Genomic DNA, 26510 nt, shown 5'->3' with positions numbered 1-26510 from the left:
ATGCATATAGTTTCTTTAAAACAGAAATTCATTCCAAACTGGTAACTTGTAATAAAATACCTCCTGTTGGTCCTGGGTCCTCTACATTCTCAAGCACTTTGGAGGGCTTTACATACACCTAAATAATGACAGGACCAGACAGTGTGAAATGATGCACTTGTTAACACAAAAATCACACATGCAGGAAAGAAACGATTTCAGGATTACAACAGATAACCAGATCTTCATTGTTGTTACTGAGACACTGAGCTGAGAAGAACAGTTGTTAGGAACATTTTTAAGATATGTTACCCCTTAATATTGGCTTCTGTAGATTTAATTAAAGGGTCAATTGGCGTGACTTTGCCAAGAATCAAAATTACATGAGTGAGAAAGATGAGTCAAGCAAAGATCATGATGAATTACTGAGTAGCTATCAATTAAAAATCTTATAACAAGAGTTTTTGTCAGTATTACTGTATTTTCTAGTTTCTCCCTTAGTAAGTTGTTTTTTTGGCTATGCTGGGTCTTTGTTGCCTCCAGGGCTTTCTCTAGTTGTGGCAAGCAGGAGCTGCTCTCCAGTTTCAGTGGCTTCTCTTATTGCAGGGGCTTCTCTGGTGGATCAGATGGTAATGAATCTACCTACAATACAGGAGACCCATGTTCCATCCCTCGGTTGGGAAGATCCCCTGGAAAAGGGAATGGCAAACCATTCCAGTGTTCTTGCCTGGGAAATCCTATGGACAGAGGAGCCTGGTGGGCTACAGTCCATGGGGTCGCACAGAGTCAGACATGACTGAGTGACTAACATTTTAACTTTCTTTCACTCTTGTTGCAGAGCGCAGACTCTAGGCCTGAGGGCTTTAGTAGTTGTGGTAAAAGGGCTTAGTTGCTCTATGGCATGTGGGATCTTCCCTAACCAGGGGTTGAACCTGTTTTCCCTGTATTGGGAGTTGGATTCTTAATCCCTCAACCACCAGGGAAGTTCCCTAAGGAGGTTATTTATCAAACGCAGAAATAGCATTATTTCATTTTGCCCATTACTTAAAAGAGACGTATTATTTTAGGCTAGAACACTGCTGCAATATTAGGGCTATAAATCTAGTTATTTATGCCATAACAAGATCAACTAATCACTTAAATATTTTGATGTAGCACTCAAAAGATTTTTACCTAATCCAAGAAATATCACAGAAACTTTGACATTCTGATGAGCAAAGTATGTTTTGGTGGGAAAAATAAGCAAAATAATAAATTTTGATACTACTAAATTGTGAAAGGTATATTTGTGTTCTTTAGCCTTAGACCACAGCACCACAACATTTGTGTTTTCCTTAGTTGACATTGGTGCTGCACAGACATGATGCCCTGGTTTAATCCAGACAGTAATTCTAAAGGAATATTTAAGTCATATTTAGCTTGGATTAAGATAACTCTATTGAAAAATGTGATAGCTATTATAGTAATTTCAATTCATATTGAAGCAATGGCAATTTAATAGATAAAATATTGAAATACTACCTAACACAGCAAAAGCATTTAATCTGAACTTGGGGGAAAAAAGTAAAAAGGCTCAGAAGTTCCTGGTTCAGAAATCTAGTCTCTGGTGCGGACACTGACCCTGTTGGATGTCAGGGTCCTGCTGGCTCTGCCAAACAGAATATGATGACATTTCCTCACTAGCGACGGCCGTGACTTTCACGGCTACTCTGATGAACAGTGGGATGCGTGCACCTTATCAGTACCCTGGTGGTGGTAACATGACCCTTTTCTTTAAGTAGATCAGAGTGCAAATAGACATCACATACTTGCTCCTTAACCATCTTTATTAATGAGTGGAGGATGATGCTCCCTCTGTTACTGATGAGAGACTCAGACAAGCCATGTACAACTGCCCCCCACACCCCCCGACTAGGCCACCCAGGGCCCAAAGCACCTCCTTGTCCCTCCACCCTGTCTGGCTGTGACCACAGTGCTTTTCCCCAGTGCGTATCTCTGTAGCACCCACGGGTGTGACATATCCAACCTGCTTTAAATTCTGACTCTGGGACGCTCACTAAGAGTGTCCTCCTATTTCTCTCAAGCTCTGTGCCTCTCTCTTCAGGACGAGCTTGGTGAAGCAAATTGAATTCAACTTCCGATCACAAGCCATCACGTCTCCCAGAGCCACGGTGTCAAAAGAGCAAGAGAAGTTTGGAAAAATACCCTTCGATTACGCCAGTTTTGATGCCCAGGTTTTTGGTAAATGCCCCCTTGTACAAACAGGTCGGAAAACACCACCATTTCCTGAATGTAAGCTTGAATTCCAATACTTATCCCCCAAAATGTATCTTGTGTATGTGTGTGTTATGGGAGGGGATGCATTTAAATAGGTAATATACTATTTATTGGTAATATTTAGCAATATTTAATAGGTAATATACTATTTCTGGGAGGAGAGAAAATATATAGTGAAATAAAATAAGAATAACAATTATAAGTTAATCAGTACTATTGATGTTACATGATGTTACACTGAATATGGTGAATAGTTTGTGTTTTAATTATTCTACAAATATGGTGCCATTGTTGAATCTAAATACAGTAATTCTGACAAAATATTTAATTCTCATTTAGCCAGGATTGGGTTTAGTACACTGAAAACTGCAATAGCTATTATAATACAGTAATTTTAATTCATATTAAAATTATGAAAATCTAATAGGTAAAATCAGAGAAGGCAATGGCACCCCACTCCAGTACTCTTGCCTGGAAAATCCTATTGATGGAGGACCCTGGTAGGCTGCAGTCCATGGGATCACTAAGAGTTGGACACGACTGAGCAATTTCACCTTTAACTTTTCACTTTCATGCATTGGAGAAGGAAATGGCAACCCACTCCAGTGTTCTTGCCTGGAGAATCCCAGGGACGGGGGAGCCTGGTGGGCTGCCATCTATGGGGTCGCACAGAGTCGGACACGACTGAAGCGACTTAGCAGCAGCAGCAGCAATAGGTAAAATAGCGAAATACTACTTAAAGTATTACTTGCATTAGCAAAAGCTTTCAGGCTTAAGGTGGGAGAAAAAGTGAAAGGTCTAGGAGGAAACTCATAATTCAAAAATCAAGATTTTACTAGAAAAAAAAAGTGTGGCTATGGAGATGTTCACCCACAGATTTAAGAATTAATGCAGAAATGTGTTCATTCTCTAACAATGACACATTTGTATGGACGGTCATAATGCAAAGGCACTTGTAACACATAAAACTTGATATTTTTACTAATAGTTTTCTCCGGTTGTTTAGAGTCCTTGAATATTCTAATGAGTAGGTGAGATTTTTCACCTGGGGATAAATCCAGGAATGATTTCTACAAAGGGAAATAATCCTCCAGTTGGAGTCCTCCATAGACCATGAATTTTTCACAGTGTTGTGCAGGTCCCTGGGCTCCCTTTGATCTGACACATAGTTACCTAGATGTGGTGCTCTTAGGAACACAGAATGTTTCTCCCTTCTGTGATATGAATCACCAAATTTTTCAAAGAACTTGAATGCGGTATAAAACCCAACAGTGGCTAAACAGACTAGGGAGGAGTGTGTTCATCAATTAGAATATATTGTACTCTAAAAGATTGTTTTACCTGTTCTTACTAAAAATAAAGTATAACCAACATAGGTAACCACTGACAACCTATTAGATTCAAGGGGAAAATTATACACACAAATACACACACAGTGTTTTGTATCTATATGCAGATAGTTTTCTTTTATATATATATAAAATAGACACACATACATATATATTTAATTCAGGTGAAACTAGTTAATAAGAGCCTTCTAAATATTCATATAATATGGATACTGGTTTAAAAAGTAGAATTTTCAGTGACATTTTTATAACTACAGGAATAACATTTGGTAATGCTTTAAACTATATTTTATGAAAAATAATGATCAAACATTTAAAATAAACACTACATTCAGTAAAACAGCCAAATGCCTTTATAGCCCACATTAAATTTTGGATGTGCCTCCCGGTCCCTGAATGATGTTTGCAAACACCCAGAGTAAAGAGAAACATCTTTAATTCTCTCAGGGACACCCTGGTACCCATAGCAGAAGCATAAGGGAGGACTCAGCCTTGATAACTCAGTGCTTTTCTGTTCACCTTGAGAACTTGGGCTCAGTCCATCCCCTACTCGCTGCCCTGCGCCTGAACACAAAAATGAAGTAAAAAAAAAAAAGCTTCATCATCTCCTCAGGTCCACCAAGTTGGAGGAAGAGAAACTGCTACTGACTTAAGCACAAAACAAACCCGCATAACAAATAGCAAAGCATGCAATTCTGAATCTAAGTATAAATTGTTGGTGTGAGAACAAATATGAAGCAGTCCATTTCCTCCGCAGGGATCGCTGATTCTCGTACCTACACTGTTTGTGGGTGTTGTGGCCTTAAGCCTCTCTAGTCCCTGATAAGTTTCACTAGCGTAGACTTGAATCTACCATTTTTACCACCTGTGCTGCCAGAGCACGTGCCCAGTAACCTGAGTTACAGTTTTTCTCATAAAACGTATAAATACAAAAAATATTAAGAGAATAGGCCTTCCTTCTCCGCAGTCACCTTGTTTGATATATGAACTCCAGTGAAAACCAATCTGAATAACATTCATTTAAGGTACACAGAGAGAATGGATTGTGTTTCTGTGTATTCTTCACGTATTTTCATGCAAGAAGTTCTGTCTTTCAAACAAGTCTATTTAATGAGTAAATCCATGTTTGTGCAATTGCTAATCAAATCTCTCTTCAACAGCGAAGCATTTTTCCAGTCCAGGGAAATTTCCCCCCCGGCTGCCGAGTGCAGGCGCCCACACACAGAGCCCAGGCCGTGCCAGCTCCTACGGCTCCGGCCAGCGCAGTGAAGACACCCACATCGCAGCAGCTGCGGCCATCCTGAACCTGTCCACCCGCTGCCGGGAAGCCGCCGACATCCTCGCCAACAGACAGCAGGGTCTGCACGCCAAGGTAGGCAGGCCAAGAGCCCGGAGGGGGGCCAGCGGCTCGCCGTGAGGATAGGCTGCCTCCGCAATCCTGGCCATGCTCACCACCTCCGTGGCCTGGCCCCCTTTGTCTTTGGGAAGGGGTGAGCCTGATGGATTCAAGGAGCAGGGAGACCATGGCTCATTTGCAGGTTGTGCAAGGAAGCTGGGTGGGGGGTGTGGAGACTGGCTGGGGAGCCCAGTGGATTCTAAACCTCTTTTTGTGTTGGGGTCTTGGCCACAGCGGCATGAACACAGACAGCACTAGAATCTGTCTGAACAGCAGAGACTGTTCGCTGTCTGAGAATCAAAGATGGTAAGATGTATTTAATGAAACCGCCACTTGTAAAACATGGCAAAATTCATGACATCTCATTACTGTGTGTGGAATCATCATAGAGCATAAAATGGTCTAAGATGCTGTCGTTTTTCTCAAAGGACATCATAAAACCTGGGTCCATTAAGTCAACAAGAGAAGGATCAAGGGCTCTTGAGAGCTCAGGGCCCAAATTCAAATCCAGAACCAAATTCTAGGAAGTTTCTGAAGATCCCCATCTTTCTGGAGCTCACAAAATTAATCACCTTTCTCTAATAACCTCTCCTCTCCAACTAACAAGGAGAAGTAGACATCTGTGTTTAGGATGTCTTGATGAAAATAAAAACCAAAGATCCTTTGTGTGTTGGCTTTTGAGGAGGGAGTCATGATGTTTCAGAGTAACAGTGACCATCAGATGGGGTGCCAGAACTGGCTGCAGGCAGCTAGAGCCCGCAACTTCTGTCTACATGGAAAGCTGTTAAAAGAAATTGTTTTCCTACCTAGCTGGGAGAAGCTAGCTGACAGAGCATGCCCAGGCTGGTTTGGAGAAAAGTGAAAGTGTTAGTCACTCAGTTGTGTCCAACTCTTTGCAACCCCATGGACTGTAACCTGCCAGACTCCTCTGTCCATGGGATTCTTCAGGCAAGATACTGGAGTGGGTAGCCATTCCTTTCTCCAGGGAATCTTCCAGACCTAGGGATCAAACCTGGGTCTCCCGCATTGCAGGCAGATTCTTTATCGTCTGAGCCACCAAAGAAGTGGTGATTAGAGAAGAGAGTTCCCCTTGCTCTGGGTGGAAGATGCCCCGGTTAAACTCTAACGCAAACTCAGTGAGCACAGGCATTCGCTCCCCTTTCCCTTTAAGCTCAGCCCATCCCGGTGCAGTCAGCTGCTCACCTGTGTGCATGCCAGGCCTTCAGGAGAGCAGGGCGCACAGTGGCATGGCGCATTTGACAGAAGAATCAGAATTAGCTTCTGGACAGGTCTGAGCCAAGTAAACCCCAGGAAGAGTTGGTGGCCAAAAACCACTCAAAAACCGTTTTAAACAAATGAGTTCCTTAAACAAAGAAAAACACATTGCCTCAAAAATATAAAGAAAACTCCAATTTCCCCAGAAATCACAGTCAGAGATTATTTACATAAATGAATGATTTTGGGTCCTTTAGAATGTAACTTTGGTTATTCTTAAATTCTTAAATTTTAAAAACCTGAATACATTTCTCCTTTTTAAAGGGGTATTCTAATGTGCAGCTCATTGGAGTGATACTAAACTGTCTTCCTTCTTATTTGCTTTATTGTCAGTTTAGGCTGTCCTGTAAGAAAAAAGGGGCTTCCCTGGTGACTCAGCAGTAAAAAATCCACCTGTAGTGCATGAGACATTGGTTTGATCCCTAGGTCAGGAAGCTCTCCTGGAGGAGGGCATAGCAACCCACTCCAGTAATCTTGCCTGTAGAATCCCATGGACAGAGGAGCCTGGTGGGCTACAGTCCATGGGGTCTTAAAGAGTCAGACACGACTATAGCAACTGAGCACACATGCACACATAATAAAAGCGCCAGCGTTATAATGGTTAATGCTACTTAACTTTGCTTAAGTGAGTGGTTGTAGGGTGAAGGCTCTATGTGGATAGGTACAGTTTGGTTCCTTCACCTTTTACCTTTGTATTCTCCACATTCTATCAATTGCTGAAGTCAAGCAGTGAATCCAACAAAGATGACAGGAACCCCCCAAATGTCTGAGCCCCAAAACTGTCAACCACACCTTAACTGCAGGAGCCCCGCCACGGATGAGACCATAAGAGTTGAAGGGCCAGAAAGTGCGGCAGTCGGTTTTTTAGAGAACCTGTGATGCTGGCAGTTTTCAAAACCTTTTTCCCATGAACGTTTCTCGCTGGACATCGTGGGTGGTAAACAGGATCAGTGTGGCCCCCTGCACCGTCACCTTGTGTCACCCTCCTCCACACCTGCATTTGCACACGACTGTAACGATTTGCAGAGTTCTATCCTGGTTGGATTCTATTTTCTGACCTTAAAAGAGAATCTCATACATCCCTGAAACCACAAAAAGTAATTATTGTAGCAAAAAAAAAAAAAAAGAGAGAGAGAGAGAGAAAAAGCCAAAGTAATTAACCCTGAAATATGGGCTCCAATGCAGCAGTGCCCTGTGCCTGCCGTTTCTGTTGTCCACAATGCCCTCTGCTCCGTGCCCTTTGTTTCACGTAGGATTAAGTGTAAACAGTCTCGCTCCGCACTGAATACTAGCCTGATTCTCTCTCCACCAGGATGCGGGGCTTCCTTCATGGTGGGTGTTTGGTGTGTTTGTTTTTGCTGATTAGAATTCAGAGACCTCTTGAGTTCCTAGTTCGGAAAACAGGATATAGAAATACATGGCTTTCCCCCATTCTCAACTTCTGGAGCTGAGCATAGAAGCACTGTTGATGGACTAGAGAGATTCTGGCAGGAGGATTCAACTGTCCCAACTGGAGAGTCCGGAGGTGCTGGGCTGCCCAACAGAGTAGAGTCCCTCAGAGACCCTGTCTTCAAGGATCTTACGGTTAAAGAAGGACGAAAAACGTTGTCACTGCAGGAGGAGAGCAAGGTCTTCAGAGGGGCCTTTCCTGAGGTCCAGGGGAGGTGTGGGTGATTCTATAGGGAATTTGACCAGAACTTTGACAAAGGATTTATTTTCTTCTGCCTCCGTCTGGTCCTTTCCTTCCCCCAGTGAGCTTCTTGGAAGTTGTTTAAAGAGCCCAAGAGGAGAACAAGTTACGAATCTTGCATGTGGGCATGACTTTGTTAAAATCAAGCCAAAGGACACTGACCTTGAGACTGGCTTCATACCCACTCATCAGGGCTAATACAAGTTCTTTCAAGCTATGTGCAAAGTCATAACTCACCCCAAGTTTGGCAGGATAACTGAATTCGTGATATGCAAAATCCCTACTCATGTGTAAGATAAGACAGCAGAGGCAAACCTCAGGGAGGCAAGAGAACCTCTTCCAAAAACAATGAAGAACGTTATGAACATTCTGAAGTGTTCTCCTTTCCGAGTTTCTCAGCCTGAGTGTCTGCCTACCCCACACGCCTCCTTCACCGCCCAGCCCTGGGTGGAGGTGCCAGGGCAAACGCTCTCAGTCGCTGCCTGAGCTCACATTCACTACATCCTAAAAGTAGATCTTAGAAAGAACGGCTCCTGTTAAAATCCAATCCAGCACTTACACAGCATGTCCACACTGCCTAAATCACCTGTGGGTGTTTTAAGTATCTCTTTGAGAAATCAAGTCAGAGAAAAATTAGTAATAGCAATACCAAGTGGAGATCATTGTGGTTACAGACACTTGTTTGAAGCATGAGCCATAGTGTGATACTGGAACTGTCCTTGGTCCTGAGATTTGTAGCCTGTGCTTCATTTCCATGTGGAATTCCTGTGAGTTTGCAAAACATAGGTGGACCACAGCTTCAGACATTCCCCCTTGAGTCTGGAGATGGTGCTCCTGAGATAAGCACAGGGCTGAGGACAACCAGGCAGCAGGAGGAGTGAGCAGCGGGGGTTTTCGGGGTCCACGCCATCCTCCTTCCTCCCCACCTTCCTCCTCCTCCTCCTCCCTCGTCAGCAGAGGTAGGAACAGGCACACAGTCTATCTTTATCCCAATCCCTGCCGCTTGCCAAGTGTTCTGTTGTTTGTTTTGGTGTTTTCCCCACCTGTTTAGACAAAGTGGCATATGCACAGTGTGCCTTAAAAGAAAACAAAAAATTGACACTTGCTTGAAATGTTTAAAGTTCAAAGTCTGTTTTGTGCTTGAACAAGGCCGAGAAACAACACGCTATCACATCTCCACTCCTGCTGCCTTCTCTCAGAAATAGCCCGGCGGCTCTGAGGATGGTTAGAATCCAAAATCAGCCTTTTTCAGTAACTTTAATGTGAAGTCAGATGCTGCGCACAACGTGAGTGAACTGCTCTGAGGGACTGTAGTCAGGATCTCAGAGAACCAGTGCTGTGTGTGGGGAAACCACCTCTTTGCTTCCATGTAGAACGGCATAGGGAGATCTCTTAGAGTCCAAAAACCCAATCAAATTATGATTATTATCAGTTGTGTTGTTTACTGAATACCTACTATGTGTCAGGCACTATAAATGAGCCCTCTGCACATAATGTACCGTGTGCTTAGTCACTCAGTCATGTCTGACTCTGTGCGACCCCATGGATTGTAGACTGCCAGGTTCCTCTGTCCATGGAATTCTCCAGGCAAGAATACTGGAGTGGGTTGCCATGCCCTTCTCCAAGGGATCTTCCCAACCCAAGGATCAAACCCAGGTATCCTGCATTGCAGGTGGATTCTTTACTGTCTGAGCCACCAGGGAAGTCCAGGAATACTTGAATGGCATCTCATTTTGCAGGTGAAGAAAGTAGTGCAGAAATATTAAATAATTGCTCCTAAATGGCACAGCTACAACTGTTGGAGATAAAACTTGAATTCTTGCCTAACTTTTGATCTCCTTGATGGATTTATCATTCCCTGGTGTACAAACTACTGGTCTACCAAGAGTTTTCACTATGACATTAAGTGTCAGACAAAGATTTAGGGGAAAAGATTGTAGATTTAGCTTCCCTGGTGGCTCAGGTGGTAAAGGATCTGCCTGCAATGCAGGAGACCTGGGTTCAATCCCTGGGTCAGGAAGATCTCCTGGAGGAGGGAATGGCAACCCACTCAGTATTCTTGCCTGGACAATCCCATGGGCAGAGGCACCTGGTGAGCTGCAGTCCATGAGATTATAGAGATTCAGACATGACTGAGAGACTAAATAACACTTTAATTTTATACCTTCTCTCAGTCACTTACTTCTCTTCTGAATTCCATCACAGGATTTCTATTAGTATATCTCACGAGTCATACTCTTAATAGCATTAATATTAATATTCAATTGCTATTTAGTAAGAATAAGATGTTTTCAGTTCATTTATTTTATTCATTTATTCATTTAATTTTTTGAGGTATGTGTGATCTTAGTTCCCTGACAAGGGACCAAACCCATACCCCCCGTAGAAGAAGCACAGAGTCTTAACCACTGGACCTTAGGGAAGTCCCAGTTTGTTTATTGTTAGTACCTGGTTACCCTTTTTTGAGGATAAGCAAGAGGATTTTATTTTTTTATATTAATTCGATTTTTAATTTAATTTTTATTTTATATTATAGTTGATTTACAGTGTGGTATTAGTTCATGGTATACAGCAAACTGATTCAGTTGTACATACACATATATCCTTTCTTTTTCAGGTTCTTTTCCCATATAGGTCATTACAGATTATTGAGTAGAGTGCCCTGTGCTATAAATAACTTGGGGTTAACATATACACACTTGTCCTCTGAAACATATTTTCAAAGTAGGCAGGGTATCGTTAACAAGGACTTTCTGTATAGCACAGTGAACTGTATTCAGTACCCTGCCTACTTTGAAAACATGTTTCAGAGGACTTCCAATATGAAGAAGATGTTTCCGCCCCCTGAATCAGGAACAGAAGAGCCTTAGTGGCGAGATGGAGCAGAAACCCGTCTGCAGACCCCCTCCTCTTGCACTTGTCTTAGCGCTGTCACAAAACGAGGAGGTGGTTCAACCTCTCCTTATTAACAACGGAGAATATGCCAAATAAGGAAAACAAGGCTATCTTATTCTACCAACACCTTGGAAGTTAATGCTTTTCATAATCAGAACATTTAAAGTAAAATTACAGTTTTGTTTTTTTATTTACTTTGTCACCATCTTTGAATGTAAGATAATTTTTTTATTTTTGAAACAATATAGTATTATCATTTTCCTGGGAAATATTTGAGGAAAAGAGCCCTTAGCCTATCCTTGCAAGAATTTATGTGATTCCCTTTTGTTCTTCTTTAAAAAACGATTTTCTTCCCATTTTCCCTAGTTGTAAGTGTAATCAAAATTCCAGGTTGTCTCCTGCTTTCAGTGACATAAGTCTTTTCCCTGTTGAAACAAAGTCCTTGAAATTATCATTTTACTGATCACATAATGTGCCAGTTAATAAGTACAGTGTAATATTGTCCCTCTTTTGGCAGACATCTGAGTCACTACTGATTTTATAGTACAGATAAGGCTTATAATAGATAATCACCTCAACTTTCAGCTGAATAATAATTTATAATTGTATAATTTATATATACATTACATAAAGTAAAATAATAATTTGTAGTCAATTTCACTAAAAATGTCCTATATGCATCAAATAAGCTTCTTGAAGGCAGCGACACTAGATTTCTCCATTTTCTTTTGCCCTAAATATACTGGCTTGAAAATGTTATGTGCTTTCTCAATCCTTTTGAAAATCAGCACCTCACAGGGAATATCTCTAACTAAGAAGTGGCTGAATTACATGGTCACTGATGTTGCTCCGAAGTTGGAGAGTATATGAGCAGTGTTAGACCAGGCTCAAGAAGTTTAAAATTCAAATAAGATCTAAGCCCTTTGAGAAATGAGCATCTTAGGAGTCAGGCTGGGGATCCCTGTCTGGGTAGGGCTGTCCTCTCCCCCTCCTATGGCCTCTCCCACCACCACCACCCCCTCCTCATTGCCCTGCTATGTGGAATTTCAAGCACAGAGAGAAATGATGTCTATTGATACTGCTCTGAATGAAATCCATGCAGTAAACGTGTGATCCACCCATCCATGGGCAGAAAGGGGCCCTTCTCTGGTGCTGTGTGTAATTGTCGAGTGCATCTGTGAGCTCACTTAAAGCCCATCTGTACCCGCATGGCCGCCTGCTACCCCCTCCCCTTCCCCAGCACGGTCAGGTGCTCAGAGCAGCCGGCTGGGGCGCGGGGCACAGAAAACCACCTCTTTCAAACATTAGGAATGATTTTTTTTTTCGATCAACCTATGATTACTCAACATGTAGAACCACCACAACTCTGAGAATCTCTGTTTTTTTTTTCTCATTTACTCATTGGAAGTTTTTTTTTTTTTTTAGTTTCCTGTAGAAACTAAAATATATATTAGTGTTGTCTTGGAATAGTTGGTATTTTTTTTTTCAGCAAGCTCGAATCTGCACTATTTATGGGTTTTGCACTATAAAATGCTGCAGCCCAGTCACGTGGCTCCCTTTTCCTAAGCCATCTGTCACAGAGGTCTGGAATTTTATGTGAATGTTGGTTGTGCAGTCTTAACCCAAGTTTTTTTTATTTTTTTATGAAAAAAATGTCAGCAACTACAATATTTAGCATTTTACTTTACATTGGCCATTAAACTTGATTGCTATAGCTCTGTTTCATTGCTATAGTTACATATCAGCATTGAAGCCAAAAGTTGTTTTGATGTGCTTGTGGCAGACTGCACTGTACTGTGGAGAGAGTGTGCAGCACAGATATGGTTAATATCTTGGATTTTTGTAACTAAGGTTTATTAATGCTGGTATAAAAATGTATTTGATATTATACAGATGGCATAAGATGTGGTGGTTACTAAGTTATTATCCTGGATAAGCTCTACTGTGAAATTCAGGGCTTAAAACTATCACAGGAGATTAAACTATTTACTAAAAAGGACAGAAAGACAGGACGAAAGCATCTTAGTACAAATACATTAGAAGTGTATTTACCTCCCACAGATATCGTAAAGCATCTTTACCTGAGAGATTGAGAACAAAAACTTTGCAGGTAAAACAAGCAGACAGAAGAGATGCTTTTATTTTTTAATTCAGCAACAGTACAGTGGACCTCATCTCAGTGGGAACGTTGGGGAGGGGATAAGGGCAGAGTGTAACTGGGGGGTTAAAATAAACCTCTGGGAAGTAGGTGTTAGGGATCTTAGGAACATATTCAGGGAAGTCTCCTGCTTTTCCAGACAAAAGAAACAGAGGAGAGACATTGTCTAGAAGTTAATTGTGAATTGACGGACGGCAATGAGAACCCCGGGAAGGTATTCCTTTGACCCACTTAGGAGGGTAAAAAGCTCACTCTCCGAGAGTCCTGGGAGTTACTGTCTGGCAGCGTTCACGATTCAGGACCGTGCACACCATCCTCGGGCACGTGACTTGCAGAAGGGCCAGGATGCATGGGGACCTTGTTGGCACTTGAACCTTAAAAACAAAACGAAGCTCAGCCAAGGTCTCCCGAGGAGAAATGTCGTGAGGCAGAATTAAAGTCTCATACTGAGTATCTGGAAAATAATCACCTTTATTCTGGAGTTTTCAGTGTAGAGCTTAGCCTCCTACCCCCACCCTGGTCATGCTGCCAGCTGCCACCTCACATCCCCGAGGGGGAACTAGGCGTGCACTGCCCACCTCCCCCAGCCCACCCCCCATGAGTTAACCAAGCTTTTCTGGTTCAAGTCACTCAGGGTAAAATGTCACTGTCACAGTAATCTAATATGGTTCTAATATTTCCCAATAAAAATTCTCTCCCAGCTGGTTATTTTCTGCATGTTTTTCATGTTGGGAGGGGGATAGTGTGTCTCTTTATTAACTCCAGTGTTAATGCTTTAAAGGATGAATTGGGAGTGATAATTCTGCAAACTAGAAAGGAAGATTTAAAGCTAAACTTAAAAAAAAGATAAAATATGTTTAGCCAGTACATTTAGTATTTGGACCATCTTACTTATATTTAGGCTTACATTGCTTAAACCCAGAAACACGAAACTCCCTAATGGGGCTGCTCTGAAAAGTCTGCCTAAGAATTGAACATTAACCAAAGCGAATCAGAAAGCGAGATTTAAAATCAGATATACTTCCATAAAAGCTTGCATTTAAAATGATCCCTTAAAAGCCCCACATGGCCAGGCTACCACTGCAAACTGCTTACATGGTTTTTTTTTTGTTTCCTGTTATACACAGGGGGCCGAGATAGAAGTGGATGAGAATGGCACGTTGGACTTAAGCATGAAAAAAGCTCGAATCCTGGACAAAGTTGCACCCCTAACTTCCACTAACCCTTCTGTTCCAACTGCTTCCTCTTCCCCGTTCAAAACCAGCAGCCTTCTGGTCAACGCTGCCTTCTACCAGGCCCTGTGTGACCACGAAGGCTGGGACACGCCCATCAACTATAGCAAAGCCCACGGGAAGACGGAGGAGGAGAAAGAGGTACTGTTCCAGTGTCAATCAATAAGTTGGAGACAGAGCGTGATCGGATAGTGTGGTCCACTTATTCCTCCTGCACATTTCTCACCATCCTATTTAGATAACACGTAATTCTGTAGCTGGTTTTTGATTTTGGTAAAGCGATGATTTTAAATTTCAGGAGATATTTACAAATGAATTCAACATTTCCCATCCCTTGCCTAAAACGAGATGTCATTAGAGTCTGTCATATCACCGTTAAGGGTTGAGTTGTATGCACTGAGAGGTGGTGTCATCTATCCTGGGACACGGCAGCCTGTGAGCCGTGAGCCCATGTGTCTCTGCACCAGAGGCTGGAACACGAGAGCAAATCTGTACAGGGATGCTTCTTGTCAAATTCCCTTCCGTGGTTTCATGGAGGGATGGTGTGGGCATCCCTCCATGCAGAGCTGTAGTCCAGGGACTGATCCTGGCCATCGGGTGTCCAAGCTGTGGCAACCCCAGAGCTGTGAGCTGGGTTATCCCTGGAGGTGGAATCACCCCAGAAGTCAGATGTTGTGCAGGAAGACATCAGCTTCCTCTCATGGCTGGAGCCCCCTGGGGTGGGTCTGATGAGCCCCGACTCAGTGTCATTCCAAAGAGTTCACGGCTACACCCTCCACTGGTTAGACTCTGGGTCACTGCACATGTGACCCCAGCCTTCCTGCAAGGCTGTCTGTCCTAGGGAAGTGCTTGGTGCTTGCCAGCTGACACGTTTGAAGAACTGAAGTAGACATTTGGAAGTAAGCATCACCCCCCTTTTTTCAGATATGTGAAGCTCAGAGACTTTGGAGGGAGGCTAATTTGATTTTAACATATACTTTATTTTTTATTGAAGTATAGTTGGTTTACAATATCATATAAGTTTCAAGAGTACAGCACAGTGCTTCAGATACATATACATACACACATATATACATATATATGGGCTTCCCTGGTGGCTCAGATGGTAAAGAATCTACCTGCAATGCAGGAGACTGGGGTTCGATCCCTGGGTCAGGAAAATTCCCTGGAGGAGGAAATGGCAACCCACTCCAGTATTCTTGCTTGGGAAATCCCATGGACAGAGGAGCCTGGCGGGTTACAGTCCATGGGGTCACAAAGAGTCGGACACGACTGAGTGACTAACACTACTCACTCTGCATATATATGTGTATGTGCGTGTGTATTCTTTTCCAGATTCTTTTCCCTTACAGATTATTACATAATACTGAGTATAGTTCCCTGTGTGACTTGAGCATCTTCCTTAACATCTCTGGGCATGAGTCAGTGTCAATGGCAGTGATCAAAAAATTGGGGTGTTTTCTGTTCCCCTTCTGTCCTTCCCTTCCACCCTCCCCCCACACACACTTTCATTGGCATCCCCATGTCCAGTAAGACTGGCCCCGAGGACGTAGGACACCCATCTGGTAGGAGAACCAAACTGTAGCCAAGCTCCTGGATGAGTGAGCAGTCAAGCAGGCGTGCAGAATAGCTGGAGGGGGAGTGGCCTGGAGGAGCCTCCAGGACCCAAGGCAGCTCTGCGTCTCCGTCACCACCAGCCACACCTTCCCAGGAGGGCAGGGGTCTCCTACAGCAGCAGGTTCCAGTTAGATTATGCCATGTGGGGCTTAGTCACTGTCCTTTCTTTGGCTTTTAAAAGTTCACCCAAGTATTTAGGGATGGTTTGAGTTAATCTATCATAACACTACTTTAGAAAAATTTTCTTAAATCACACACATCCAACTTTAATGTAAAACAGACCCTGCAAAGTGTAAGAAGCTGGTTTGCCTCAGGTGGTGATTGAGAATTGGTGAACATGTGTCTCTGTCCTCCTCTGCATTCCCTAGTCAGCTTGTGCAAAGTCCCCAAGGTTACACCTTGTTTTTGTCATTGCCGTATAATCCAGAAATGTGCCTACATTCACACTTGCCATCACTCCATACCGGGGTCCGAGGTGGAGATGAGGTGGTGGGGGTGGATCCTTTGGAAGCACAGCCCAGATGAGAGCAAGGATGGTGATTCTTCTGAGTCAGGGACACCCCCAGTCCAGAAGACTCCCTCTATTGCCAATCAGTCTCCTGCCTAAACCACTCCCAAATGAGGGCACCTAATCCTTGGGGGCAGGAGGAGAAGGGGACGACAGAGGATGAGATGGCTGGATGGCATCACTGACTCGATGGCCGTGAGTCTGAGTGAACTCCAGGAGTTGGTGATGGACAGGGAGGCCTGGCATGCTGCGATTCATGGGGTCGCAAAGAGTCGGACACGACTGAGTGACTGAACTGAACTGAACTGAATCCCAGCTATGAGACCTGGAGGTCCAGTCAAAAATGTGTGGCACGGAGGATGGTCCCTTACAGAGTGACCGTTAGTGCATCCTTATTCTTAGGCGAGTCCACTGGGATGAAACCCCCCACGTTGGAGAGGCTTGGTGCCATGTGCTGGGGGCTTGGACTTTCTCTTCCTCATCCTTGCAACCCCACTGTATACCAGCCATGGTCACTGTTCACCCCAAGTCTTCTTTCTGCTTGCACAGGGTCAGACATCCGGTCCAGTCCCCACCAGTAACAAAGCAAAGTGGGTTCTTGCTCCCTTTCAGGGTCTTTGTGTCGTTTGACACAGGTTCTGATGGCTCAGTGGTAAAAAACCTGCCTGCCAACACAAGAGATGCAAGAAATGTGGGTTTGATCCCTGGGTCAGGAAGATCTCTTGGAGGAGGAAATGGTGACCCTCTCCAGTATTCTTGTCTGGAAAATCCCTGGGAATGGACAGAGGAGCCTGGCAGGCTATAGCCTATGGGGTTGCAAGAGTTGGACATGACTTAGCTGTAAACCACCACCATAATGTCTGTAGCAATGTCTGCAGGGTACTCCTTATATTCTGGGCACTCCTGCCACTTAGGGGTTGAGTAGGTCCCTTGGGGACCTCCTTGGCTATGTGTACTTCTTAACACTTAGCAGAAAGTAAAGTCTCATAACAAATATTCTCTCCTTAGAAACATGTGAGGAGTCATCTGGGCAGCTTTGTGGATTCAGCTGGGGTCCATTCCTATCTAATGCTGATGGAGCTGACATCCCAGTGCAGTCATGGGGAAGATGGATCATTTCGATTAGACGTCTGCTCTTTTCAGAGCGGCTTACTTCCTTCAGGCCTGCTAGTGCAGGCTAACTGCTACAACTTGCAACCTAAGTATCTGACATCTGGGCTTCCCAGGTGGAGCTAGTGGCAAAGAACCCACCTGCCAGTGCAGGAGACATAAGAGACATGGGTGCGATCCCTGGGTTGGGACGATCCCCTGGAGAAGGAAATGCAACCCACTCCAGTATTCTTGCCTGTAGAATCTCATGGACAGAGGAGCCTGGCCAGCTACAGTCCCTGGGGTCGCAAAGAGTCAGACATGACTGAAGTGACTTAGCACACAGCACACATCTGATATCTGGGATTGACAAGCTACTGGAAGTTCGATGTTATAACAAGAACAAAGACGGCTTTGGAGATCCTGAGTTCCTGGAGTCCTAGAGCTTGCGCTAGGTTTGAGTTGACAAGGTAGTTTTTAAGCTCAGTGCCTATTGTCAGGGTCTGAGCATGGGTGGTTCACTGCTGGGCGCTATCCCTGCGGGACACACACAAAAGTGCTTCTGAATCCCCGTAAGCCCTGGGACAGTTCCTTACCCCTGCTCTTTGTTCCTGAGTCCATGCCAAGGTGATTTACATGTGTGAAAGAAAGAGTATTTTTCACATTCTGTTCTGACCCAGAAAGAGAAATGTGATGCTCAATAGTTATTATTTTGTAGAAATCGATGGTAGTCAATGTCCTCATTGCGAAGGTACAACGCAACGCAACACCCCTCAGAGGGTGGCCACACTGAGTCGGAATAAGGATGATGGCTCTTTCTCCACAGTGTCTGATTCTCCTGACTAATCTGAAGAGCAGGATTATTACCAAAGTTTCTAGAGAAGGAAATTGAAGCCAGGTGGAGTGAACTTGCTGTTCTTTGGTCATATAGAAATTAAGTAATGGGCCTGGGTGGCAGGACCAGGTGCCATCTCAGGATGGCAGGACCAGAGTTCTGAGCCCGGGTGCAGAACATGGCCAGTGACCATGCAAACCAGGGACGGATGGTCCTGGCTGTGCTTCCCGGGAGCTCTGCCGAGATGCTGCTCAGGGTCCCAGGGTGCTCTGTGAACCTGGGCTGCTCTCAACTCCACATACTTCACATTCTCCACACACCCTCACACCCCACACCCACACAGCCCCAGACCCCACATGCCCCCAACACAGCCCACACAACCCTACACCCCACACCCCGTACACACTCCACACATACCTACAGCCACAGCCCACACACTCCACACCCCCTCACACACCCTCACACCCCACACCCATACAGCCCCAGACCCCACATGGCCCCACACAGCCCACACAACCCTACACTCCCCACCCCGTACACACTCCACACACACCTACAGCCACAGCCCACACACTCCACACCCCCTCACACACCCTCACACCCCACACCCACACAGCCCCAGACCCCACATGCCCCCACACAGCCCACACAACCCTACACCCCACACCCCATACACACTCCACACACACCTACAGCCACAGCCCACACACTCCACACCCTCTCACACACCCTCACACCCCACACCCACACAACCCCATACCCCTCATACCCCCCACACCCCACACACCCTCACACCCCATACACCCTCACACCCCACACCCCCCTTACACCCCATACCCCACATACCCTCATACCCCACACCCCATACACTCCATACACCCTCCACATACCCCACACCCACACCCCACACACTCCACACACCAAAAACCACAGCCCACACACTCCACACCCCCTCACACACCCTCACACCCTACACCCACACAGTCCCATACCCCACATACCCCCTCACACCCCTACACCCTGCACCCCACACCCCATACACCCCCACACCCCCTTACACCCCATACCCCACATACCCTCATACCCCACACCCCATACACTCCATACACCCTCCACACACCCCACACTCACACCCCACACACTCCACACACCAAAAACCACAGCCCAAACACTCCACACCCCCTCACACACCCTCACATCCCACACCCACACAGCCCCATACCCCACATACCCCCTCACACCCCCATACACCCCCACACCCCATACTCCACATATCCCACACACTCCACACACCCCACACCCCTACACCCCACACACCCCACACACCTACATCCCACACACTCCACACAACCTCATACCCCACACCCACACAGCCGTGTACCCCACATACCCCCACACACCCCACACCCACACCCCACACACTCCACACACCCTCCACACACCCCACACCCCTACACCCCACACACCCCACACACCTACATCCCACACACTGCACACACCCTCATACCCCACACCCACACAGCCGTGTACCCCACATACCCCCTCACACCCCACACCCACACCCCACACACTGCACACACCCTCCACACACCCCACACCCCCATAACTCCACACCCCCTCACACCCCACACTCCATACACTCCCACACCCCATACCCTACACACTCCGCACACCCCCCACCCCTACACCCCACACACTCCACACACCCTCATACCCCACACACTCCACACACCCCAAAACCCTACACTCCACACACTCCACACACCCCACAACCCTACACCCCACACACTCCACACACTCCACACACCCTCACACCACACACCCCCTATACCCCCACACCCCCCCATACCTCCCACACCCCCCACCCCACACAACACTCACGCCTATACTCATGACCAGAAACTGGGTGATTATTTCTAATTCATTGTTATCTTGTTCATATGCACAACAGTTGCTTAATTTTGGTGGTAATTTTCAGAAAATATTGTCTGTCTCTCTCAGTGAAATAGCCTGTCCAGATGCCCCCTAAAAAAAAAATCCTGAATCTGGAAAAAACTCAAACTATCTCGAAAGGAAAGTGCTGAGAAATAACTAGAGCTGTCAGTTTTGTTCAACTGTCAGTTCTCCAAAGACTTCAGATGTTAAAAGTGCCAGATGCTATTATCTGTTATTCATGCTCTCATTATGTTCTGCTTTTTACTAAAATCAATATAAACTCCTATTGTACATTAAAGGAATTTCATCGCACCCATGCAATCTCTAAACACACATATATGTATGCCACATTTTCTCTTATGTATCTCCAATATAAATTATTATTTTCAAAAGGATGCTATAAATTTTGAAAAAAAAATCTGACAAATGATGTTGACATATTTTTTACGGTATGCAATTTAGGAGTTTATATGATATACAATGCTTCAGTAACAAAATTAAACATTCTTATAATGAGGGTCACCTGTATTTTAATACATATGCTCTCTGCAAGTTTCTAGAGGTAGAATGCTGAGCCAAAAGAAAAAAAAAAAGGAGGAAGGGAGAGACAATTATTTCATAATGCGATTGCATATCCAAGATTCCATAATTTTTTAAGGAAGTTACAAAATATTTAAAAGGTCATATCCAATAAAATTATTCTGTTGAAACAGCAACACATTTTACTTTGCTAAGTTAAATACCATATATTCTGCAAGAATTAATTTTGAATGTATTTGAGTCAAGTAAGTTAAGCTTTCATAGATGATTATTTCTTTCAGAATCTCTTATTCCCTTGTCTTCTACAGTGTGCAGATTCAACAAACAACAGCTGATAACCTTTATATGTTCATCTGTAAATGTACATGCCTTCTTAGAGATACTTTGCTAATTCCTATCACAAAGAAAATAATAAAATAGCTCTTTTCTGCTTTATGCCATTTTTGTGAAAAATCTAACATCTGAACAGAAAAACAAAGTCTGTTCTTTGTCTTTCTTGTGAAGTCAGGATCAGTACTAAACTGAAAAGAAGGCCATGAAAATTAGTAATGATCCAACATTGCTTTTGGATCAATTAATAGCGATTCCATCCAGTGAGTAAAAGCATTACAAAATATCAACTTAGCAGAAGAGGTCATTGGATATACATTTGTAAAAGGCCAAGACGTTTTATAAATTATAGTGGAAAACAGTACCCACGCTGAATCCAGGCACCTCCAAATGAAATGGATAATAGTGTATCTGGGGGTCTCCCTGGTGGTTCAGTGGTAAAGAATCCACCTGCCAATGCAGGAGATACGGGTTCGATCCCTGGTCCGGGAGGATCCCACGTACTTCGGAGCAACTAAGCTCGTGCGATACAACTACTGAGCCTGTGCTCTGGAGCCCAGGAGCTGCAATTCCTGAAGCACCGGTGCGCCTAGAGCCTGTGTTCCACAAGCTTCTCTCCACGAGAGAAGCCACTGCAATGGGAAGTCCACGCACCGAAACTAGAGAGTAGCCCTTGCTCGCCACAACTAGAGAAAAGCCCAGGCAGTAATGAAGACCCAGCACAGCAAATAAATAGCAAATAATATTTTTTAAAAAAATAGTGTATCCAGTTTAAGCTCTTATAATTAGGAATTGCTTTGCTCTAGTCACATTGTGAAATGTGAAAGCATAAGCATCATTCACTTGTTTTCTATATATTTCACAGAAGCAGCATTAAAATAACCCTTCTCCTTGTACCTTAATAGACAACGATCATCAAGCACCCATTTCTCTTTGTTTTTTAGTGATATATGATTTTCTGCTACTAGTTTCAAACATTTATCAATAATTCAAAATGGAATACTCAGTATTTAATATGAAAAAAGAAATTAGACCAAACCAGGTTTTACTAATTTGCTCTGAAGATCCTGTTCCTTGAGGTCATTCATGCATGTTTTCACCACTGTGTGGTCTTGTGTAAAATAATCGATTGAACTGTTGTCCAGGTAATTAATTAAGGAAATTACATTTGCCTTTATAACTGAGATCAAGGCTTAGAATTCTTCTTAGATTGGGAAAATCCACAGATTTTGTTTTCCATTGATTTTGAGTGTCAACTCAGAATGATTAAAATTGTATTTACCCTTGCAATGTCATGTCCATGCAATTTAAATGAGATTTGCCTTCAATAACTCAAAATCATTTTCTCATCTTAAATGGATCAATACTTTTGAGATTTAGGAGACAGTTTTTTTTTAATAGATCAGTTCAGTTCAGTTCAGTCACTCAGTCATGTCCGACTCTTTGCGACCCCATGAATCACAGCACACCAGGCCTCCCTGTCCATCACCAACTCCCGGAGTTCACCCAGACTCACGTCCATCGAGTCAGTGATGCCATCCAGCCATCTCATCCTCTGTCATCCCCTTCTCCTCCTGCCCCCAATCCCTCCCAGCATCAGAGTCTTTTCCAATGAGTCAACTCTTCCCATGAGGTGGCCAAAGGACTGGAGTTTCAGCTTTAGCATCATTCCTTCCAAAGAAATCCCAGGGCTGATCTCCTTCAGAATGGACTGGTTGGATCTCCTTGCAGTCCAAGGGACTCTCAAGAGTCTTCTCCAACACCACAGTTCAAAAGCATCAATTCTTCGGCGCTCAGCTTTCTTCACAGTCCAACTCTCACATCCATACATGACCACGGGAAAAACCATAGCCTTGACTAGATGGACCTTTGTTGGCAAAGTAGTTAACCTCATTTTAATATTAAATCCAGAAAGTATTACATTTACTGAATATAAGCTTAACGATAAAAGTAAACTAATTATGTGTTTGAGTGAAACCATCATGAGTTGCCTGACAGTAATATATCATATGGTAAATAAGTGATGTGAAAGGGTCAATGAGATTTCCTTATGAAATCAGGATCAGTACTAAGCTTAAAAGAAGACCATGAAAATTAATGATAATCCAACAAGATAGTCCATCCAGAGAGTAAAAAACATGAGAAAAAACCAACTTAGCAAAAGAGGTAAAGGAAAACAGGAAGTGATTGATGTGAGACTAAAAACAGGTGTCCAGAAAAATCAAGCTAAACGCTGCTGAGACATTGTGGACTCAACCACTGTGCATTTAAGCAAATAGTTTAAATATTATTTGCATATCAGGAAGGACATTCTAATAAGCTAAATTTACTTCTTCATTCTCTATTTAAAAATTTGTGTGATTCATTTTTTGCAGAATTTCTTTTGTTTTACCAGTGCCTACTGTGTACATGGCAACCTGGAGAATCCCAAGGACAGAGGAGCCCTGTGGGCTACAGTATGTGGGGTCACAAAGAGTCAGACATGACTGAAGCGACTTAGCACACTCGCACACTACGTACATAAAGAACTATTTCCATGTTCTCCAGGAAATGTTTATTATACTGTAAAGCTTGAAATATACTGAAGTTAATATATTAAAATATTAACTTATTTACATGGCTCAAGAAATTCCTCTGTAGTTTTATCTGCCAACATGTGAACTTTTAAAAATTGTGCCTGTGAGTTGTAATTTCTCATTCTTTACCAAGGATAAAAGTCCATGGCAGTCCGGGTGTACCCTTATTATTTTATTTATTTTGTGTACAAATCCGGTGAGGGGATGTCATCTAAGTCTTTAAGCCAAAACTCAGATTTGACCCTGATGACTTCAAATACAATTGTTTTTCCAGGGTTTCCTAACATCTTGTGTGCTTCTGTATTTTTTTTTTTTTTTCCAGAAAGACCCAGTGAGCTCTCTAGAAAATTTAGAGGAAAAGAAGTTCTCTGGAGAGGCCTCCATACCAAGCCCTAAACCCAAGCTCCACACCAGAGATCTCAAGAAAGAACTCATCACGTGAGTGACCTGTGGTTCTAGAATGGAGACTCCTGATCAAAGCCTTGAGTAATAACACCTTGGCCTATGGAGTTGACTTGGCACTGTTTCAGGGCAATTTCGACTGACCGGTAGTTAAATATGCTGTGTGTACCTAGACCTCTACTCAGAACTAAGAGGATTATGAAAAAAAGGTGCATGACTTGATCTTGTGCTAAGGAAATTAAAAGTCAAATTGAAAGACAAAATATGCAAAACAATTAGAAATGTTTATGTTCTGGTCAGAGATCTTAATCGGACATTCCCTGACCTCAGAGGAGCCAAGTTAGGGCTAGAGGTAGTCTGTGTGAGTGTTAGTCACTCAGCTGTATCTGACATTTTGTGACCCCAAGAACTGTAGCCCGTCAGGCTCCTCTGTCCATGGAATTCTCCAGGCCAGAATACTAGAGTGGGTTGCCATTCCTGTCTTCAGGGGATCTTCCCAACTCAGGGATCGAATCTAGGTCTCCCACAATGCAGGCAGATTCTTTACCATCCAAGCCACCAGGGAAGCCCAGAAACTTTTAAAACTTCCTGCAGAATGTTATTTGGGAAGGGAGTTCATGGGTTTTGTTACATTCTAAAGGAGTTCTGTGACTCAGGAGAGTTGAAAGACCCAGGCAGGTAATACTGGTCAAGCTGCCATGGGTTGTTCATCAGAAAGGGTTGCGTGGACCAGAAGGCCCTACACCAAGCCCCAGGACCAGGCAGCCTGAAGAGAGAAAGAGTCAGAAGGCGGGGGCAGGACAAGGGCCCTGAGAAGATGGCCTGGTTCAAGTTTTCCGTGAACAGACCACAGGATGTTTGAGCAGAAACATGAGCTAGTGCTGGGCTATTTGGGGAAGAGCAGTGTGCAGAGTTCTTCTGAGGCCGTATGCATGTGGGGGACCGTCTGGGGTCAGAAAGATCTTCTAAAATGTTAACTAGAGATGCAGACGTGAGGTGTGGCCTGGGAGACGGTGCTTCTGGGGAAGACATATAGAAAGAAGAGGACAGAGTGCTCATCCCAGAATATGAGAGCACGCATCCTGCTGGGACCTGAGAGGGTCAGAGATGCCCACAAAGAATACAAACCTGGGGACAGGGAGGAAAGTGATGGTCATGGGAGCTGAGAGCTCAGAAAATTTCCACCTGGGCCTTTGGTGGTTTCAAATGCCACAGGAAGTTCAGCGAAGTCAAAGCAGAAAAGGCAGGATGTCCAAGCATCGGGTTCCCTTACAAGAATAGTGTTTCCTGATGCCTGAGCATCCCTGAGCACTGTACCCCCTGGGAGGTGACCTGGGCAGCCAGGTACTTACATCCTCATGGCCTGCTAGTCAAGTTTCTAAAATTTTTGTATGGATTTTGTTTCTGCAATATTATCTCAAAGATCCTCAAAAAGGGCCAATGTTTATCCTTTGAAGGCAGATTTTGGAAATTTCCATAGTTGTTTCAAACTAAATGTAGTGTGAAAAACTGATGATTAACCTGCATCACCATGTTGGAGAGAAAGATGAAGTGCAATTATGTTGTCATGGGCCCTTCTCATTGGTGCAAAGAGAAAGGGCTCCGAAAATGCAGTGAACGATTTTCAGAATGTAGTCATGAATTCCTAGGACAAGAACTCCTTAGAGGCCTTGTGGTTTTCCTCTTTTTTCAGGACAGATGAGCACTGGGGTGGATACCACACACTCCCACAAACCTGTGTCACACACAGGTTCTGTAAACAACTCACCCAGTCCTTATCATGCTTTATGTTTCTAACCGGTAAATGTGCCTTAATTGCTTACCAGAAACTGTTTGGCTAGAGTAGATTTTCCGATGCTATGGGATCAACATAAATTCATTTAGATTTTGAGCGCCACTTACTGAGGGAACTAGCTGGTTTCCTTTCTCTAAACTGTGACGCTTTCCTTTGCAAATCTTCCCAGAATGTATCACCCAACTGGCACATGTTACTGTGTAAGATTTCTCATTGAAGATCTGTAAATTAACCCAGCCATCAGAGCCCAACGCATCAATTTTTCCTACTATGTCACTCCTTCAGCCTTTGCTTTATTGCTTGACCTCTTTAAAGCACAAAGCTTCAACAAAATAATTAGCCACTATTTAAACGCAAGCTTTATCATTATACTTCCTAAATGCACGCTTTATCATTATACTTTCTAAGTAATTTATCACTGTCTGGTTTAAAAATCATTGGCACTTCTTTGCCTCTCCTGGCAGTATTAATAAGGATGATTAAAAAAAATAGAAATAAAATTTAAAGTGAAATAAAATAAACGCAATGCTGTTTTGGCACACCAGGTGGCGATGTATTTCCAAAGTGGGAATTCCCAGGCTGTTATAAGCCATCCCTCACGCTCTGAATATTCCAGCTGCATAATGATCAGA

The 26510-nt window shown here is 43.8% G+C and overlaps 1 protein-coding gene across 3 annotated transcripts in view; it reads left to right on the top strand.

Annotated features, from left to right (window-relative positions):
• ST18 (ST18 C2H2C-type zinc finger transcription factor) overlaps positions 1 to 26510 on the top strand; it is a 90848-nt gene that overhangs the window by 48403 nt on the left and 15935 nt on the right. For all 3 annotated transcript variants that reach the window (XR_009490474.1, XM_025001822.2, XM_025001821.2), the window contains exons 9-12: positions 2084 to 2271; positions 4766 to 4977; positions 14147 to 14392; positions 24004 to 24119. Coding sequence is in view for 2 of the 3 variants with exons in the window: in XM_025001822.2 (XP_024857590.1) it covers positions 2084 to 2271; positions 4766 to 4977; positions 14147 to 14392; positions 24004 to 24119 (762 nt within the window). In the remaining variant the exon portion in view is untranslated. The remainder of the gene's footprint in view (positions 1 to 2083; positions 2272 to 4765; positions 4978 to 14146; positions 14393 to 24003; positions 24120 to 26510) is intronic.

This window comes from Bos taurus, chromosome 14 (assembly GCF_002263795.3).
Source record: "Bos taurus isolate L1 Dominette 01449 registration number 42190680 breed Hereford chromosome 14, ARS-UCD2.0, whole genome shotgun sequence".
Classification (NCBI taxonomy): domain Eukaryota; kingdom Metazoa; phylum Chordata; class Mammalia; order Artiodactyla; family Bovidae; genus Bos; species Bos taurus.
Note: the sequence above shows the minus strand (reverse complement) of the source record. Positions and strands in the feature narration are given on the sequence as shown.